The 18,471-nt window shown below is 41.4% G+C and overlaps 1 protein-coding gene across 1 annotated transcript; it reads left to right on the forward strand.

The window, feature by feature from the left end:
- The first annotated feature begins 1,183 nt into the window (after positions 1-1,183).
- Positions 1,184-16,764, forward strand: LOC306924850 (piwi-like protein 1). The gene is made up of 21 exons (XM_079503520.1): positions 1,184-1,304; positions 1,757-1,850; positions 3,645-3,753; positions 4,190-4,318; positions 4,983-5,197; positions 6,565-6,686; positions 7,467-7,547; positions 7,772-7,969; positions 8,232-8,340; positions 8,640-8,766; positions 9,144-9,261; positions 9,445-9,559; positions 9,975-10,162; positions 10,373-10,445; positions 12,617-12,817; positions 12,932-13,035; positions 13,381-13,451; positions 14,233-14,386; positions 15,051-15,176; positions 15,634-15,781; positions 16,110-16,764. Exons 2-21 carry the CDS (start codon positions 1,782-1,784, stop codon positions 16,224-16,226), a joined length of 2,574 nt encoding a protein of 857 aa, XP_079359646.1. The 5' UTR covers positions 1,184-1,304; positions 1,757-1,781; the 3' UTR covers positions 16,227-16,764.
- The last annotated feature ends 1,707 nt before the right edge of the window (positions 16,765-18,471 follow it).

Raw genomic sequence — 18,471 nt, forward strand, 5'->3', positions numbered from 1 at the left:
TTCAGGTTGTTGTTGCACAACATCACTCAAGATCAGCCTGATGAAAAACTGGAGACAAAGACCCATCATAATAAATGCTTTGCAGAGAGAACAACACATCACACACATACAGTAACAAGTCATGTAGCATAATCTATGAAGCAATTTAAGGTAAAACATTTCTCAGTCAAGTCTTACCTGTTGTAGCAGAGTATTGTTCTAGCGGCAGTGTGTGTTGCTGTTTGAACACAGACCACACACTACTCATGCACGACTGAGAGAAAGTAGGTCAGTGTGCCAAGGGCGTGTGCATGTGTGTGCGCACATCATTGCTAAAGAGAGATTAGTGGGGTGTGTGTGTGCGTGTGTGAGAGAGAGAGAAAGAGAGAGAGAGAGAGTGTGTGTGTGTGTGTGTGTGTGTGTGTGTGTGTGGGGGGGGGGGTAAGGTAAGGTCATTAATTATTTGTGTCAGTGAAGTCATCATGCACTAAAACATGCACAGCCAACCTGGATTTACAAGCAATGTGAAATATAAATTTTGGTCCACAATGTCAAACTACAAAAAATAGCATCCGGACAAAATCAATGGTTGATAGCTGGGAACCAAAATAGATACTTACAGCAAGATTATTCATGTTAACAGTGTACATCATGGAACCAAATGGACATGGTCATGGTGGACCCTTTTATGGTTCAATTTTCTTCCATGTGTACACTGTCTGTGATATACACACCAAACTAGTTTTGAGATCCACTGACATAAGACTTCAGCGGTCGTCATCTATCCTTATGGTCTAAAGCCCACATTAATGCTTACATGAATGCCCTGCTGCTGGTTGTTATATACCTGGTTATATATTCAGACTGAGAGCCTTGGAGGCTGGTAGGTTGTATTATGTGATTTAACCTGTCCTGGATTCATCTGTCAATAGGTTTAGTGGAGGTGCTTTGCTGCCCTCTGGTGGACTTTTTTGTTTTTACAGCTTGCCCACAGGGCAACGCCATAGGTTGGCCTTCATGGTCATCATTGCGCTATAAAAAGTAGTTCGCAAGCGCAAGTTGCTCAGCGTTTTCACTTGTTATTTTGTTTAAAAACGACTTTCTTACTTTTAAAAATATATAAATAACTATGCTATTCATTTAGAAACGCGTACTGTCAAGATTGGTGAAATTATTAGAAAAGTAGACCGTTTTGCGGAGTGATACCATGATGAGTGATTGAGTTGATTGAGAAGGAGTGTCAGCCGAGAGAGTTCAGGACACTGAGGACAGGTCAGAAAGTCAGATCGCATGATCATCCGAGTGGAATCAACACGTTTGCAAAGGTTAGTTGGCAATAATTAATCGATACAGTTTGAAGATGACTTATTGTTTTTTCTTGTTGTTCTACTAAGATGTTGTACTTTTATGAGTAGTTCAACCGAGTCCTGAATGATTAAACATTGTTTAAAGAAAGCTGGTTAACAAACTCATGTTAACCCGTGGCGTTTAACAGGTGTGTCGAAGATTTAATGTGAACAATAAGGCAGTTCACTGGCTATAAAAAAAATAATTAGGCCTACCTAACAATTTGACACTTTTATATAACGTTTATTTTATAGACTTTCTCCAACAATGCGCCGTCTTGCAGGTGTAGGCGTGTAGCACATGGCCAAATTTAACAATTCGATAGTATGAACATTACAGTATGTGGATTTATATTACATGTTGCCTCTGACTGAACTGTAACTGCATTTAGCCTAGTGTAGTAACTTTTTCATGTTTTCTTCAAATGCAGGATCGAGAATTGATTGAAAGTCAAAATGAGTGGACGAGCAAGAGCCAGATCAAGGGGCCGAGCACGTGGTCAGGAGACCGCAGCTCCTGGAATGGTAGGACTACTGTGACAAACATATCAGTTTAGTTGACTTGCAGAAGCATTGTAGGCCTACTTGGAATTATTAAATACACTAGTTCCCAACTTCCCGTGCCTTTTGTCATCCTTGGCCTGCAATATGCTTCTGTTGGTATTCACTCTCAGTTTGAGCTTCAAGTGCTGGCAGGTGTGTGCCAGGCACCTGGACATGGGTCCTGCAACTGTGCTGTTTTTTCCAAGCATCAAAACAAACATGTATATCAAGCTGCACGTCGTTGTAAAGGGGATGAGGCTTTCCATTCAGAGAAATAATCGACTGAAATAAAGTTTCTTAACTTTTTTTTCGTAGGATATTCTGTTTTAGGGGAAACCAAATGATGATGTACAATCAAGTTGGCATTAGTGTACTAGATTAATTTATGCAGCTAGTGGCAACAATTACAATTCATAAGCACAGCATAAGAACTGTAAAGCAGATCTAATTGTTTAAGGGACTCTATATAGTATATAGTTGCTCCACTCTTCTCTGGTTCTTAAAACTGGAAAAAGTAGCCTGTACTGGAGAATCAAAAATGTACTTTTATTTTGGGTGGGATATGATGCCGCTGTGCGACCATATTTAGTATTTAAGGTGTGACATAAGCACCTCCTCCAGAGCCACTTCCGGGTCCTACTGTTTGTGCCGCTTTTGTGTCCCCATAGAGTTATACTGTGTCCCTCCATCGGAGCGGTGTCTGAACCGATCTGAGACTAAAACCACTAAAGTCTCATTTTACCGCTTTCCTTGCAACAACAAAGCTACTGACATATTGTACTGAGCAAATGGACTGTTACCACCTTCAATAATTATAATGATAGTCTATTGTCTCCACATCATATATTTTCTTTGTCATGGACAATTGTACAGTTAAATTAATAATTTGTAAAACTGTCCATGACAAAGAAAATATATGATGTGGAGACAAAGACTATAATTAATTATTATTATTATTGAAGGTGGTAACAGTCCATTTGCTCAGTACAATATTCCGTGGGCATATTTAGAATGTGTGCAGGGTTGAGTACGTTGAATCTAGTTTGCATTACTACAATCTCTAATGGAGGATTTAGTTGACACAATGAAATAAAATGGCGATAGTATTCAAAGTAGCTTTGTTGTTGCAAGGAAAGCGGTAAAATGCGATTTTAGTGGTTTTAATCTCCAATCGGTTCAAACACCGCTCCGACGGAGGGACACAGTATAAAGGCTCATACATAGTCTGGATTTACGATGGTTAGGTGACCACCGAACTACAACATGATGTCACAAGCTGCGGTGAAGAGGGAACCACCGCCACGGCTCCAGCCCTTCTCTCTGTTTTTACTCGCCACCGCTCAATGTTATTTCAGCTCCGGTGGTCAGCTCACCACCGGAGCGGTCACCGAAAATCCAGACTATGAATAGGCCTTAACTCTATGGGGACACAAAAGCGACACAAACAGTAGGACCCGGAAGTGGCTCTGAAGGAGGCGTTTGCATCACAGCTTAAATACTCAATAACTTCAAAGCTACAGGTATAGTAATGACATTGTTCAATGTTGAAAATTAGTAATGCCCGTAAACCCTAGTTGCCCAGGGGCCTGTACTTGGCCTCTTCATTTTTTCCCTCTACAATAAACTTCTTAAACTAGCCGATCTCCAAGCAACGCTTCACAAAGGCTATTTTATTTTCACTAAATGTTCTATAATGACATGCTCAGAATAGCGATGCTAGGGTAAGGTTCATGTACTGTATGTAGTGTGTGATGCCAACCTAATGTGTTTCTGTAGGCCCCGTCTCTGGAAACCGCAATGGCACCGTCTATTCCTGCTCCTGCTGAGGGTGAGCTGCCTGGCAGAGGCAGGCAAAAAACTGCCCCAGGAGCCATAGCTACAGAAGGTGACTTATCTTGTATCATCCTATTCTTGTGGTCTTTCTGCTGCCTTGCACTGATGTTTGTCATTGTCATAAAAATTTGCATGGACATTTTTTCAATTAAATCTCTTAAATAAATAGGACCACAAAACGTGGTCCTATAAAAAAGTCCACAGGACGTCTTTGTGTTATCCTTTTAGTTTTAATGTCTTACTGTACCATGTGCTGTTCACATTTCTGCCTAATAAAGTATTCAATTAATTACAGGGTCCTGTAGTTTAAGTAGTAACATTAAAAGAATTATAGAATAGGTGTTATGGCAGCTTTATTGAGCTCAATCAGATTGTGATGATGATACCCTTTCCTGGTTCTAATCAATAGAGGTCAAATGCTAAATAAATATAGTTAAGCAGAAGGAAAGTCATTAGCGTTGTAATTTATTTATTTTATCCCTTTTTAGAGGATGTGCTGCAGATCTCTGGAGGCTTCCAGAAGGTGAAGATTGGAGAGCGAGGACGTCGCCGCGATTTCCACGATGCAGGAGTGAACACCAGACAGTCCATGGAGCACGTCAAAGAGTGCAAGGCTGGTCTGTATATGACATGATTGTATAAAATAATACACACACACAAGATGCACAATTGTTTCTCTAGGTAACTTACATAATGTGCAGAACACATAGCTACAGTACATACCTAATATGTTTCAGAGCTCACACATGATGGTGATATGAAGCGTCTCAATTTCAGCACCAAGAGGATTCAATTAATTCATATGCATCACACATTGTGAGGTCCTCACTTCAGGGCCTTTATAAAAATATGCAACATGCAAATAAAAAAATAGAAATATAGCAATAACATTTTAATAATGCTGTTACAATTACTATAGTCTGGTTGCCCTGTTTGGGCATCCAGACTAATTATATACGGGTGCATAATTATGTTGGTTAGACCAACAATCCTGCAGTCAGTCAGACAAACCCGTGCTGTGAGTTAATCACTCGTGGCTCTCGACATGCGTAAAGGGTTAAAACTAAAATGTGCTGCGGGTTAAAAATCACCCGTAGCTTCCTGTGAGGTGAAAGGTTGGGGAGGGTGTCTGACTCATGGTGTCTGACTGTGTATACACAGACTATTATACACCACCCTACCCTATACAGTGTACAACACCATACCCACCTGCAAACATGACAGACCAAAACACTGCTGTAAATTGTTTTTCCTCTTTGTGTTCACTGATTGCTTTCAAAGGAACCGCTGGCTCTGTCATTCAGTTGAAAGCCAACTTCTTGCGCATCATCTCGCGTCCTCAGTGGGCTCTGTATCAGTACCACGTGGACTACAATCCTCCCATGGAGTCACGCCGCCTGCGTAGCGCCCTTCTCTACCAGCACGATGAAACGCTTGGCAATGCACGCTCCTTCGACGGGGCCATCCTCTTTCTGCCTCGCAGACTTCACAACAAGGTACTAAAACACAAGCAGTCACATCTCACCTGGCACAGAAATTGAGCCCTTTAAAAAAAACAATTAATGCAGAAACATTCAATTAAAAAGCTGATTGAAATAATATGTCAATAAATGTAAATCAAGAAAAGACAACTAAACTCAGCAACAAAAGTTCGGAAACTTAACTTTGGTCCATTATTTCTCCACTTAAATGATACCAATCGGTATTGTATTTTATATAATTTTAATCGTTGATTAGTCACCTTTACAACGGGGTATAGATTGTAAGGATCAGGCGTTCGTGGAATGAATGCTAAACGTGTGGGTAGCGCCTCCAAAACATTTGCCAAAATGGCAAGTGGTTGGTATTCAACCCTTGCTTGGAGTTGCTTAGTGGCCATTTTTACACTTTATTAATTTTACACTCAGTGTTAGGGAACTTCTGCAAGATCGAAAAACAGCTGCAACAGCTTTGCACCATGCTGGTCAGCCAACCTAGCCACATTTTGCTGTGGGATGGCATCCCATTCCTCAACCAGGTTTTGTTGCAAGTGCTAGAGTGACCAACAGAACCACGTTGGCTGAGTCAGTCAACGTGGTTCTGTTGGTCAGCTTGGTCACTAGCACGTTACCAAGCTGATCAAAAAGTGTTCAATTGGGTTGAGGTCTGGACTCACGGCAGGCCATTCCATCCTCTCCACTCCCAAATTCTGGAGGTAGGCAACTCTAATGATCCTGGCTCTGTGGGGGGCGAGCGTTGTCATCCTGGAGGGTGCCGTTAGGTCCCACATTCTGAATGTATGGGATCACCACTGGCTCCAGAATCTCATCCCGATATCTCACTGCATTGAGATTGCCTTCAATGATGACAACTTCAAGTTCTGTCTTTCCTGTGAGACCGATACTGCCCCATACCAAGCTGTTGTGGCTGCGTATGGATCTTCCAGACTCTACTGAGTTTCCTAAAATTAATAAAGTGTAAAAATTGCCAATATGTGAATTTGTTTTTCCTTATTACTGTGGGAGAGTGCAATCATCCAATCCACTAAGCAACTCAAAGCAAGGGTGAATACCAACCACTTGCCATTTTGGCAATTTCTTTTTGGAGGCACTATCCACACGTTTAGCTGTGTTGCTCATTCCACGAAAGCCCGGTCCTTACAATCTATACTGCTTTGTAAAGGTGACTAATCAAGGATTAAAATGATATAAAATACAATACCAATTGGTATTATTAAAGTAGAGAAATAATGCACGAAAGTGAAGTTTCCAAACTTTTGTTGAGGTTATTATTATTATTGAACAACATCTCAAATGATATCTGTCCCATAAGGACGCATGTTTAGGAGTCCTACTGTTTATGTGTTTGTGTGTTAACTGTTTAGGAGACAGTGCTTAGCAGTGAAACCCGACATGGAGAGAAGGTCCAGATAACGGTTACACTGACCAATGAGCTACCTCCAACCTCGCCTGCTTGCCTTCAGTTCTACAACATTATCTTTAAAAGGTCAGATTTCTAAAAATGGTTAGATCTGCAATATCTTATAACAATACCAAGTTCACAGAAAATATATACAAAATATTAACCAACTTAAACCCTATTGATGATCTATTCTTGGTGCGCTAATTTCTCCCTCTACACCAGAACACTTAGCTGTAATCTACAAGCTACAAGCGTGATTGTATCACGTCAATGCGCTGTGAGCTTGTTAAGCTACTTTTGGCGAATGTTCGCCAAATAACTTTATTTATATAGCACCTTTCTAGGCATGAGCCGCAAAGTGCTGCACAACATGGAAGGAATAAAAAACAAAATTCACAAGGAAAATAAGATGATCTATCATAATAAACAAATAATTACCAAACATTCAAGCAAATGAAATAAAACGTCAGTAAAAGGCAGGGAAAAACTAAAGTTATTTATAGTAATGTTTTTTGAAACTAATAGGGTTTTAATAGGGATTTAAAACGTGTAAGGGAGTCAGTGAGGCAATTTTTTTTCTTGTAGCGCATTCCAGAGGTTAGGAGCTCGGCTGTCGAAGGCCCGATCGCCCTTAGTGACATAGTTTGCAGTACGAATTTTTCGGAGCCCCTTGCCTGTGGACCTCAGGCTGTGAGAAAGGTCACGAGGGGGCTCTGTGCATGACTAGTTCTGTTTAGCAGATGGTGGCATTCCCATTTCCTGTTTTTTGATTATGCTTATTTATTTGCCAATACATTTGCACCCCTACTTTGCACATCTACTTGGTTAACTTTAATTCTAATACATAACTCTTATATTTGTTAGGGTTCTGAGAATGCTGAACATGCAGCAGATTGGACGGCACTATTACAACCCAGACGATCCCCTCAACATCCCACAGCACAGGTACTGATCCACTCCACATCCCACAGCAGAGGTGCTGTATAAACCATAGAGAAAATAGTCTGCACACTGGAAATTATGTTGTTCCTCCTTGTCAATTCGTCAATTCTACGTTTCGATCATGAAAGAACTTAATATTTTTCATGACAGGTTACATTAGACATGCATTACATTAGTCTTGTTTGTCCTTTCTCTTGTCCTTTCAACACAATGACATTGTTTCTCAGATTGACGATCTGGCCAGGCTACACAACGACCATTTTGCAGTATGAGTCGAGCATCATGATGTGTGCTGATGTGAGTCACAAGGTGCTGCGCAGTGAGACTGTTCTGGACTTCATGACCAACCTGAAGCAGCAGTGTGGCATGCAGCGCTTCAAGGAGGCATGCACCAAGGAGCTGGTCGGCCTCATTGTACTCACTAAGTAAGAGGAGCTGAATATCGTATATTAGGGTGCTGAATATCGTGCTAGGAGTCTAAAATCGTCTGTAGTTGTCTTTTCCTGGTTTTAACCACTTAAGCCCCATTTCATACATTAAGGAAATGTTCAAAAATAGATCTACAAGCTCAGTTGTAAGCTTGTAGATCTGCTCTTTTTTTAAAAAATCGTGACAATACAGCTTCACCTGAAATGAGTTTCTGTATACTGTATCTGCAGAAATCCCATATATTCTTACTTTCCACAGGTACAACAATAAAACCTACAGGATTGATGACATTGCATGGGATCACACTCCAAACAACACGTTCACCAGGGCAGACACTGAGATCTCCTTCGCCAACTACTACAAGACTGTACGTTTTCCAGCTGCCAATACATGTATAGGCACCTTGAGAATTAGCAGCATTATAAAGAACACCAATAATTTGTTTTCCCTGTACCGTGTTTGTGTAAATGTCAGCAACTGATTTTGTTGGAGCAGGTCCATAATTGCTGCATGAAGACAAAATGGAAACATTTTATTTGTAAATGCATACAACTTGACAGCAAGCACAGATTATTATTCTTTATTGTGACATCAACTTATGGACCGTCTGTGTACTGCATGTAAAGGCCTACACTTAACTAATGGAATAATTTAATCTTTCTTCAGCAATATGGGCTGGACATCCGCTGCAGTGACCAGGCACTGCTGATTAGCCAGCTGAAGAGGAGAGGTCCTGCTGGCGCACCAGACCCTGGACCCGCCATGCTGGTCCCAGAACTCTGCTATCTCACAGGTGCCAGCTCCTTCATGCCACTTTCATCTCTATAACCCAAGAACCCTAACATCCTTTTTCAGGAGCTAAAATTTGGTGAAAATAGCCAATCTATAGGCTCACAGCGCGCGTGTGTGTGTGGGGGGGGGAGGAGGGAAGTAGTGTACAAAGGACTCTTGTCAACTAAGTACACAGGGTTAAAGTAGAAAGAAACCAAAGGCCCAAAGTTGTTTATCCAGTACATAAAGGTATATTTTGTTGTGCCAGTGTGCAAGCATAGACAATACCGTTGACTACTGTCAATGAATGCATGCACAGTAGGTGCTATATGCACCTACTGTGTATATAGCATGAAGAACATAAAAAATGCCCTTAAACCAGAATGCCATTACCCACAGGTCTGACTGACAAGATGCGTGCCGACTTCAACATCATGAAGGACTTGTCCGCTCAGACCAGACTGACCCCAGAACAGAGAGAGACACGCCTCAGCACTTTTGTAAACCAAATTCAAAAGTAGGTCATCATGCTCATATTTGGCAGCAGGCACATGTACAAGACTTATTAGTGTACAATCCTGGTACAAGAGTGAACAGAAAAGTGTTGCCAAAATGATGACTTTAGATAACTACATTCTCTTCTGTTTTTCATCAGCAGCAGTGTCCTAACGGTTGCCTTCTTTTTTCTTTCTTTTTTTAGGAACACACAAGTCCAGACGGAGCTAAACACCTGGGGTCTCAACTTCGATAAAGAGCTTCTGAACATAAAGGGCAGAGTCCTCCAGTCTGAGAGGATTTTCCAGGGTTCCCGCTCGGTAAAATAATTATTATAAATTATATCACATTGTACCTGGCATACCTATTTTGGACATGTCATAGGCCAAAGAATGTCAGTAAATGTTGGGGTGGGGGGGGGGGGGGGGTGGGGGGAAGCATTTTCCAAAATTGCAGATCTAAAAAACATTTTTAAAAATGGCAGATCTGCCCACATCACGACATGTGACCTTGTTGATCTGCTGCGCGTGATGTTCTCGGGCGCAGAAAATAGCTGACCTACAAGCTCAACACATGGCAGCCGCGCTGCATTAGGAGCTTGCAGATCGTGCAACGAAATATGAATCGGGTTTTAGAACTTGTTGAAACCCTGTGCCTTCTGCACAGGGTTTCAACAAGTTCTAAAACCCGTTGAGGAAGCGATTACTAACAAAACTGTTTTGTTTTTTAACTCAGTACGACTACAACCCCATGCAAGCTGATTGGTCCAGAGAGATGCGTGGGCTGCCTATCATCAGCTCCCCCCCTCTGCGTAATTGGCTGTTGTTCTGCACCAGACGCAACAGCAATGAGGCCCAGGGCCTGGTGCAGACCCTTGGCAAGGTCTCTGGTCCTTTGGGCATCCAGCTGGACAGACCTACCATGTGAGTTAATGGAAGTACAAATGTGTTTTTGTCCACATGGTGGCAGTAGTATCCTTAGATTACAGACCTTAAACATTCCAAGGTTTGTGGGAAATGTCATGAACACATCTTAAGCTGTCACAACATAACAAGATGTTAACCTGCATAATTATGTTATTTGTGTTTAATGAACATATGTATGTCACATTAAACTGTTATGCTTTTTTAAAGGGTCGATTATGAGGACCGGCAGGAGGCTCTCCTCAGAGCTCTGCAGCAGAATGTGACACAGGACACTCAGATGGTAAGTAGGACTGCAACTATCCAATATTTTATCAGATTATTCTTAACTTTTTGATATAAACAGTCAATGACAGTCTGTGATAATCAATCTTTTAATTGTTTTATATATCGACTAAGTTTAGTTTATTTGCGCGTAGTTATTAAACATGACAAAAGAGAATAATACGTTCTTTAGATCAGTGTTTCCCAACCTTTTTTGTGACAGGGCACACTTTTCATAGCCAAAAAATCCCAGGGCACACCTAGATATACGGGGGGTCGGGGTATAATTTATATATATATATATATATATATATATATATATACTTTTTACACACACACTATAAATATTTGTTCTCATATACACAAGATGGCAAGTTTTATTTAACAAAAATATTTTTTATATTTATATATTTTATTTCCTGACCTACCAATGCGAATACAATTGCTTTCATCACGTCACGCATGATCAATAAAGTTTGAGTGCATGCAGTGCACATTGCACACACAGTCACTTTCTGACGTCACTGCATGCTAGTGTCTGTGTTGTGTGTGTGTGTGCCCGTTTTGCTCGGTGACTCACACACGGCAGTCAGGCAAGAAAGACTTCCTAAAGTTTCCATAAAGTTCACTTGAAAGTTACGTTTGAGAAACTTATATAATTATGAATTCACGGTATGACAACAGCGAACGTTATGGAACATGAAGGACCTGGCTACTGCTTCTCTCTTGTGTCGTCTCACTCGTCTGCCGTACTTCTCAACATGAGTTCAGCTGTATGTAGCTCCGCCCTGGCGATTTGTAAGCCCATCACTGCCGCTTTTGCAACACAGTGTGGGCTTGTAGGTCAGTTTAAAAGACAACAGCAAAAAGCAGGCTGGAACGCGCAGAGGCAAGCAGTGTTTTTTTTATACAGTACGTGCCAGGAGAGTAGGTGATCTCCTCATGTAAACAAAGCCAAACATTAGCATTTCTATGGCCGAGGGTCGTTAGGCTGGTGAGGATAACAACCGCAGGCAGCCCAGTATCTATTGATATCGGGGGAGGGTCGGGGGTTACTTTTCTTCCTGGAAATATAAAAACATCTGGGTTCCGAGTCTACTTTTGTTCAAATCAAACGGCGCACCTGGCCATCAAACGGCGCACCTGGCCATTTCAAATGGCACACTAAAGTGCCGCGGCACACAGGTTGGGAATCACTGCTTTAGATACTAGCCTGAGAGGCCAAACAAAACACAAACGGGCTTGTCACGTGGCATTCCTAGGACACAAAAGCATGGTGATGACAGAAATGATGCTGGGTATACACAGCCTTGAAACAATATAGATAAGGAAGTTAAAAGGAATGATGAGGGAACAGTAAATGTATTTGCCCACTGGTGCGTTTATTTATTTATTGGCCAAATTTCATAGGACGTAAAAACACATCTACCTCACTGTGAAAAAAACATACCAGTGTGCAACCACCTTACTTTACAAAGGCTATGCACTAGCCTTTGTTCAGACCTATATATTATTTCTGTTTATACTTTGTACATTGTGTATTTGTCCTGCCACTAAAAGATTAGCACTTAGGTGATTTGTATTTCATAGGTACTTTGAGGTGTATGGATGTTTTATTTGCTGTTCTGTAATGTAATTTTATTTCTGCCTCTTGGCCAGTTCCCACTCGTAAAAGAGACAGTCTCAATGTGGTTTTACTGGTTACATAAAATAAAAATAATGCTATACAAGTCAGATTAACATTCCAAATAGCTAAAGTCACAGATTCTGCATTTGAACGAACCCATCACCTAGGCTAACAAGTATTGCTATTGCTATTGGCCCTAACAAATAGTAAAGTAATCATAATCTTGTGTAATGTGATGAAATCCATGTGATCCATGAGATAAAAGCTAAAACGTACTGTCTCAGAGGCATCCTCCATTTTTACACAAGGAGAAGGAAAAAATGAATTACTGAGATGTCTATTCACATGTGATTAGTATTAACATATAATACCAACGTTTTACTAATTAGCCCAAAAGTGTATTTATTTGGGTAAAAATAATAATTCCAAACGGAATGTCCCCGAGTAAAATGGATTGGGTTTAAGGAGATACTTGTTGCATTGTAATGGAATGATGCAACTCTGTACCCATAATGTGAACCTGGAACCGTTAAGCCAGCGTCATCATTGATGTACTCTCATAGGTGGTAGTGGTCCTCCCCACAAATAAGAAGGACAAATATGACAGCGTCAAGAAGTTCCTCTGTGTGGACTGCCCCACCCCCAGTCAGTGTGTGGTGGCTCGTACTCTCAGCCGCCCACAGGCCCTCATGACCGTAGCCACCAAGATTGTTCTGCAGATGGCCTGCAAGATGGGAGGAGAGCTGTGGAGTGTGGAAATCCCGGTTAGTCCCTTTGTCACATACAATCATTTGATGTTTTCACAAGTTGCATTCATACCTCATATTTCATGCATTCATATTCATGCACAACTTCTGAAACATTTCACTCCTTTGTAGCTCAAGCAGCTGATGATTGTAGGAATCGACAGCTACCACGACACCACTGCTGGGAAGAGGTCCATTGGTGCTCTGGTGGCCAGTCTGAACAATGGCATGACCAGGTTAGTACAGTATATGGGGACTAATTATCATATTAGCAATTATTCTATTAACTTTCTTGATTCATTGAGAAGCACGTCTTTATTTTATTAACAAAATGGTTGATTGAAAATTAATTGATTACTTATTAGACAGAAATGTAACATTTGAGCTAAAAGGATATCCTATGTATTCAATTAATCAACAGTTTCATATTTGTTGATATGTACTTGGTAGTGTTTTTATGCTATGTACAGAGTAGGAGAAAAGAGAAACAAAAGAGAACTGTAGGCAGTGTATTCAGTGAATGCCAACACATGCCAACAAGGTTTAATTAAATGTACTGATATATCTGTGCTGTTGAATAGGTGGTACTCCAAGTGTGTTCTCCAGGACAGAGGACAGGAACTCATTGATGGATTGAAGATGGCCTTCATCGGTAAATTCATTTTATTTCAATATTCTACCCTTGAGCCCGATGTGCTGGTTGGTACCTTGCATGGCTTCCGCTGCAATCGGTGTATGAATGTGTGTGTGAATGGGTGAATGTAATGCACAATCTATGTAAAGCGCCTTGGATAAAGGCGCTATATAAATGCACCATTTACCATTTACCATTATGCATACCCTACCTGCATAACCACCAGCTCATTGGCCTTGTGGTTAGAGTGTCCGCCCTGAAACTGGGAGGTTGGGGTTCAATCCCCGGCCGGGTCATACCAAAGACTCTAAAAATGGGACCCAGTGCCTCCCTGCTTGACACTCGGCATCAAGGGTTGGATTGGGGGTAAGTCCCTGCGACATACTAGCGTCATGTCCAGGGGGTGTACTTGTACGTCAAGCTGCCTCACGCTACAGAAACAGGAGATAGGCTCCTGCCCTATGGGCCTCATGGCTCGGCAAGGCTACTTACTTACCTGGCAGGTGAAAACAAAAGCCACCAGATTAGCATTTGAATGCCTAATTGTAATCTGCATGTGTACTGTCCTGGGGACAGGCAACGCGGGAAACCCTGTGCAGCTGGGGTTGAACTTTGAGCGCTCGTTTGCACTTCCGCATTTGACCTGTGGAAGTAGACCGTTCTTCCGGGTGCTTCAAAACGCCGCTGAGCAACTTCCATTGAAATGAATAGCGGGGGGGGCGGGGCTGTCGTTCGTTGAGACTCTGTGCCTTCATCAATCTGATTCAGCCTAATTTGTGAGATGGAATTTGTTTTTCAGGTGCACTCAAAGACTACTACAAGTTCAACAACTTCCTGCCTGCCCGCATCATCGTGTATCGTGATGGAGTGGGAGATGGGATGCTGGCAACTGTGGTGGATTATGAAGTTGCACAGCTCAAGGATTCCATCAGGACGATGGGGACTGACTACATGTAAGAACTTTGTCCAAAGTTAGATTTTGAATGTCTGCCTTATAACTACTGTTGGCTTTGCTTCTAGTCCTCCAAACATGAGTAGTCTCCCAAAAAAAGATCAGAGAGACATTGGTGGGATAATTGTATACATTTATTGCACGGTCACATGTGTTTCATACAAGTGTCAGCTTCCTGTTAATGTCATTCTATGGGAGCAAAGGGTGGAGCAGCTTGTTGACAGCTTTAAAGTGTGTTCAATTGCAATGAGTTTAAAGCTTGGAGTTCTACATTGAACACTGAACGGGCATCAACCAATAGGAAAGAAGCTTTGCAGTTGACCGAACTTGGCCGCCATTTCACTTGTAGTTTTCTTTCAGTGAGCCAACCACTCCAACGTAAACCCTCCAGAAAACTGGCACTCACAGAAGCTTGTAGGGACTAAATTGAAAACAAACAGATCTGGAACCTGTTTGCTGTATGAAATGCTCTAACAGTTTCTGGCCTCCATCTCTAGGGACATGTGCAAAAGGGAGAGGCTAGTATAAAGGATAAAAATCAAAAAGAGGTTGCATACTCGTATCCACTATGCAGAATGTTGAAACCAATGTTTTGACCAGAGGTCGTCTTCAGGCTTTAATATTTTTATTTTGATCTCCATTTCTAACCTTGTCCTCTGTTCTAGGCCCAAGTTAACTGTGGTGGTGGTGAAGAAGCGCATCTCCTCCAGGTTCTTCGCCTACATGAATGGCAAGCTGACCAACCCTCCCCCCGGAACTGTTGTTGACACAGATGTCACCAGACCCGAGTGGTACGTTCTCTCTACTCAGCAGTATGTCTCTTAACAATGTACGGTGGGGAACTAAACAGACCACAACAGAAAGCAGCAGGCATTTCCCCAAACCCACCAGCTACATATATTAAAGTGTAACTGTCAGTGTTCGTTTATATTAAACGTTTTAATTGATTCATTGACATTGCAGCATCCATACATTTAAGTTCTTCTCACATGATCAACATTTCTCAGTCCTTTCATAGTTGATCCCTGTTCTTGTGCTAATGGCAAAAATAGCAGATCTATAAGCTTGATCACGTATTGTGACGTAGGTCTGAAGACTAATATATATATGGTGTAGTGCGAAAAGGGGGCGACCCTAAGATGTATACTGTAGGGTTTAAGTGTTAAAAGATGTATTGGTGGGTTTTATTTTTCCATCTCCCTCCACCCTGAACACTGTTAAACAAAATAATGTCTGTCTTCCTCCAAGGTACGACTTCTACATTGTGAGCCAGGCAGTTCGCATGGGAAGTGTGTCTCCTACCCACTACAACGTGGTGTACGACACCAGTGGACTGAAGCCTGACCACATGCAGCGACTAACCTACAAACTCTGCCACATGTACTACAACTGGCAGGTAACTGCAACTTCCTGCATTGACTGCTTGAAATGCAAGACATTCTGCTGATGACTCACAATGTTTGTTTTGTTGGCCCAAAGTATGCTGTCTGCATGTTTTGTTGGCCCAAAGTATGCTGTCTGCATTTCTACCTCTCTTAATTTAAGCTTACTACAATCAATTTCTTCGGTGCATGATGACAGTTTTTTTTGTATTCATTAATTATTAATATAATTAATTTGATAATACCTAGAAAGGTGAATCAAGTCTGTTGACTGAGCTCTATGTCAAGCCTAATCCAATGCTCTAATTTGGCAAATGATAACCTGTATTTTTTTGCTTTCAGGGCATCATTGGGGTTCCAGCTCCCTGCCAGTACGCACACAAGATGGCGTTCCTGGTCGGTCAGAGCATCCACAGGCAGCCCAACATTCACCTGGATGATTACCTGTTCTACCTGTGAGGAAGAACACATGAAGAGGCCATTGAGCCCACACATTGTTTATTTTATTAGGTGCTTAAAAATGTTTTGACAATTGGAGGTTTATACCCATTGTGTTATTTGTAGCTACAGATTTTATTTTGGCTGTGAGAAGAAAAAATGCTGTTGTAGAGAACCGTTTGACTAAAAGTTGATCAAAAGTTCTCTAGACTGTTCTGTCAGACAACAGAAGTCAATACAGTAAAACCGCTTTCCTGATAGTGGTGGTGGTAAATGTATAAAAATTGGAGAAACAAAAAAAAGATGCAATCAAACCAATAGAGGGAAGAAACACATGTATAACATGTGAGCTTGTTGGGTTAGCCTTCCTCTTCTCAACTCGCCTTCAATAAACATTGGAAGATGACTGACAGTGAAATAATACAGCTTGAACAGCAATAATGGGTAAGGGTGTTATGTTATGTGCCATGTTCACTTAGTGATCATGAGGACCTGTGTTCGATTCTGACATGTTTTGAATGCATGTACACTAATACAAATAAATCTTGTGGCACCTCCACTAGTGTCTAGTCTTATTCATTCATTCATTATTAGAAATGTATGTTAAATTGTAGCGTAGTCTGGCATATAACATGACAAATTAGCCTGATTTGATACTTCATGGTATGATGAATAAATTGGCTTAACCCTGTAAGACCCACTGTTGCAATAATACATATTTACAACATTTAATATTTTTTCTTTCCTGTTCTTCATCTAAACGTCATTGATGATCATTGCAATGCCATTGGTCATGATATTTGCATATAAATGCCCCCGCAGAGGCTGAAATTCTTACAAATTAAAAATCTCTGGACTGCAATTTTGATTTTTTAACCTATGACATTTGACCCTGATGTAAGTAAAATAACTTTGTGATCATTAGAATGTCTAGAACATGTTTTATTTATTATTGTGAAAGATATCCCCCAAATGTAAATAATAAATGTATTATAAATGTGCATGCATTTTTTTTTTTACATAATTTCCTCTACTAAGTCATAGTAAGGTTGAAATCTCTTTTTTGCAAGTAGAACAACTAGAAATGTATATGTAGTTCTACAAAAATACTTCAATGATGGCTGGCAAATCCCTTACATCTCACCTTTAAAAATATTTGAATGAAAATCAATGACAGGAACATGAGTATTCTGAGACTTAATAGAAGGAATAATACGATATCAGTCATAGTTATATCTGGTTGTCAGCTCCGTTGATAGCCGCACCTGAATTGACAGGATGTGTCAGCGTGGGAGAGCTGAGACAAGGGTAACAGGGATTCAGTTACCTGGATGGTGTACAGATCGCACAGGACTTGCACTGGATGAATGGTCGGGCTAGGTGTAGGGCATCAGATGCTTGAACCTAGATGCATCCCATATTTCAATGTGCTTTGATGTTTTGTATGGTTGGGTGGTAAAAGGATATAGCCCTCAGCCTTTAACCGCATAACACAAGATGTTCCGCTACTAAAACTGATTGGAGGAAGTGTGTCAAACAGATACGAAAGAGGAGTTGAAGTCTCCCCGTATTTCCACCCCATTCAACCGTTATCTCTGTATTGGATAGGCGAAATCATCCGTTATCAGCACCTTTGAATACGGCCAATATGGCCATACTGGCATACTCACTGTTTCAGTATGTCATTATCACCTATTGTGACGGGTGATAATGGTATTTTTGTGTCACTGATGTCAATGACGGAGGCGCGCCGTGTCTGGTGGCCTTGAGCCACGTGAGGCAACGTGCCGAGCGTTGCGACGGCCACCAGACCCGACTCAGCGCCATCCGAGTTACGTCCCGATAGGCAGAGAATAGTATATATTAGTAGCCCCTAGTTTCCATGCGCCGACAATAGAGTTGGAAATGTCACGTTCAGCCAAGGGTGAGTATGCCAGTATGGCCATATTGGCCGTATTCCAAGGTGCTGTTAACGGTTGATTTCGCCTATCCGATACAGTGATAACGGTCGTGCCCATCATGTTAGACTCATCCAGATTGGATGATGGAGGTGGCAATGAAGATACATTGAAGCAAAACAGTACAAAGTTAGTTAGTACCAAAAAGTACCACAATTGTCGGCCAAATGTTTAGCAACGGAAACTCCAGTTTTCCACTAAGAGAGCAGCTGAAATTCAGAATGTTCCTGGTGAAGGACATGCAAAAATTCGAAGAGTGCAGCGGATGTGTTCTCCCCCCCATCGAAGCCCTGACGATCGTTGTGTCA

This window comes from Electrona antarctica (assembly GCF_951216825.1).
Source record: "Electrona antarctica genome assembly, chromosome: 1".
NCBI classification, from domain to species: Eukaryota; Metazoa; Chordata; class Actinopteri; order Myctophiformes; family Myctophidae; genus Electrona; species Electrona antarctica.

Bases quoted from the DNA above. Each gene is read 5' to 3' on its own strand.
- LOC306924850 (XM_079503520.1), top strand. From the start codon at position 1,782: ATGAGTGGACGAGCAAGAGCCAGATCAAGGGGCCGAGCACGTGGTCAG. The intron at 1,851-3,644 runs GTAGGACTACTG...GTGTTTCTGTAG, and splicing joins AGACCGCAGCTCCTGGAATG to GCCCCGTCTCTGGAAACCGC. The intron at 9,262-9,444 runs GTAGGTCATCAT...TTCTTTTTTTAG, and splicing joins TTTGTAAACCAAATTCAAAA to GAACACACAAGTCCAGACGG.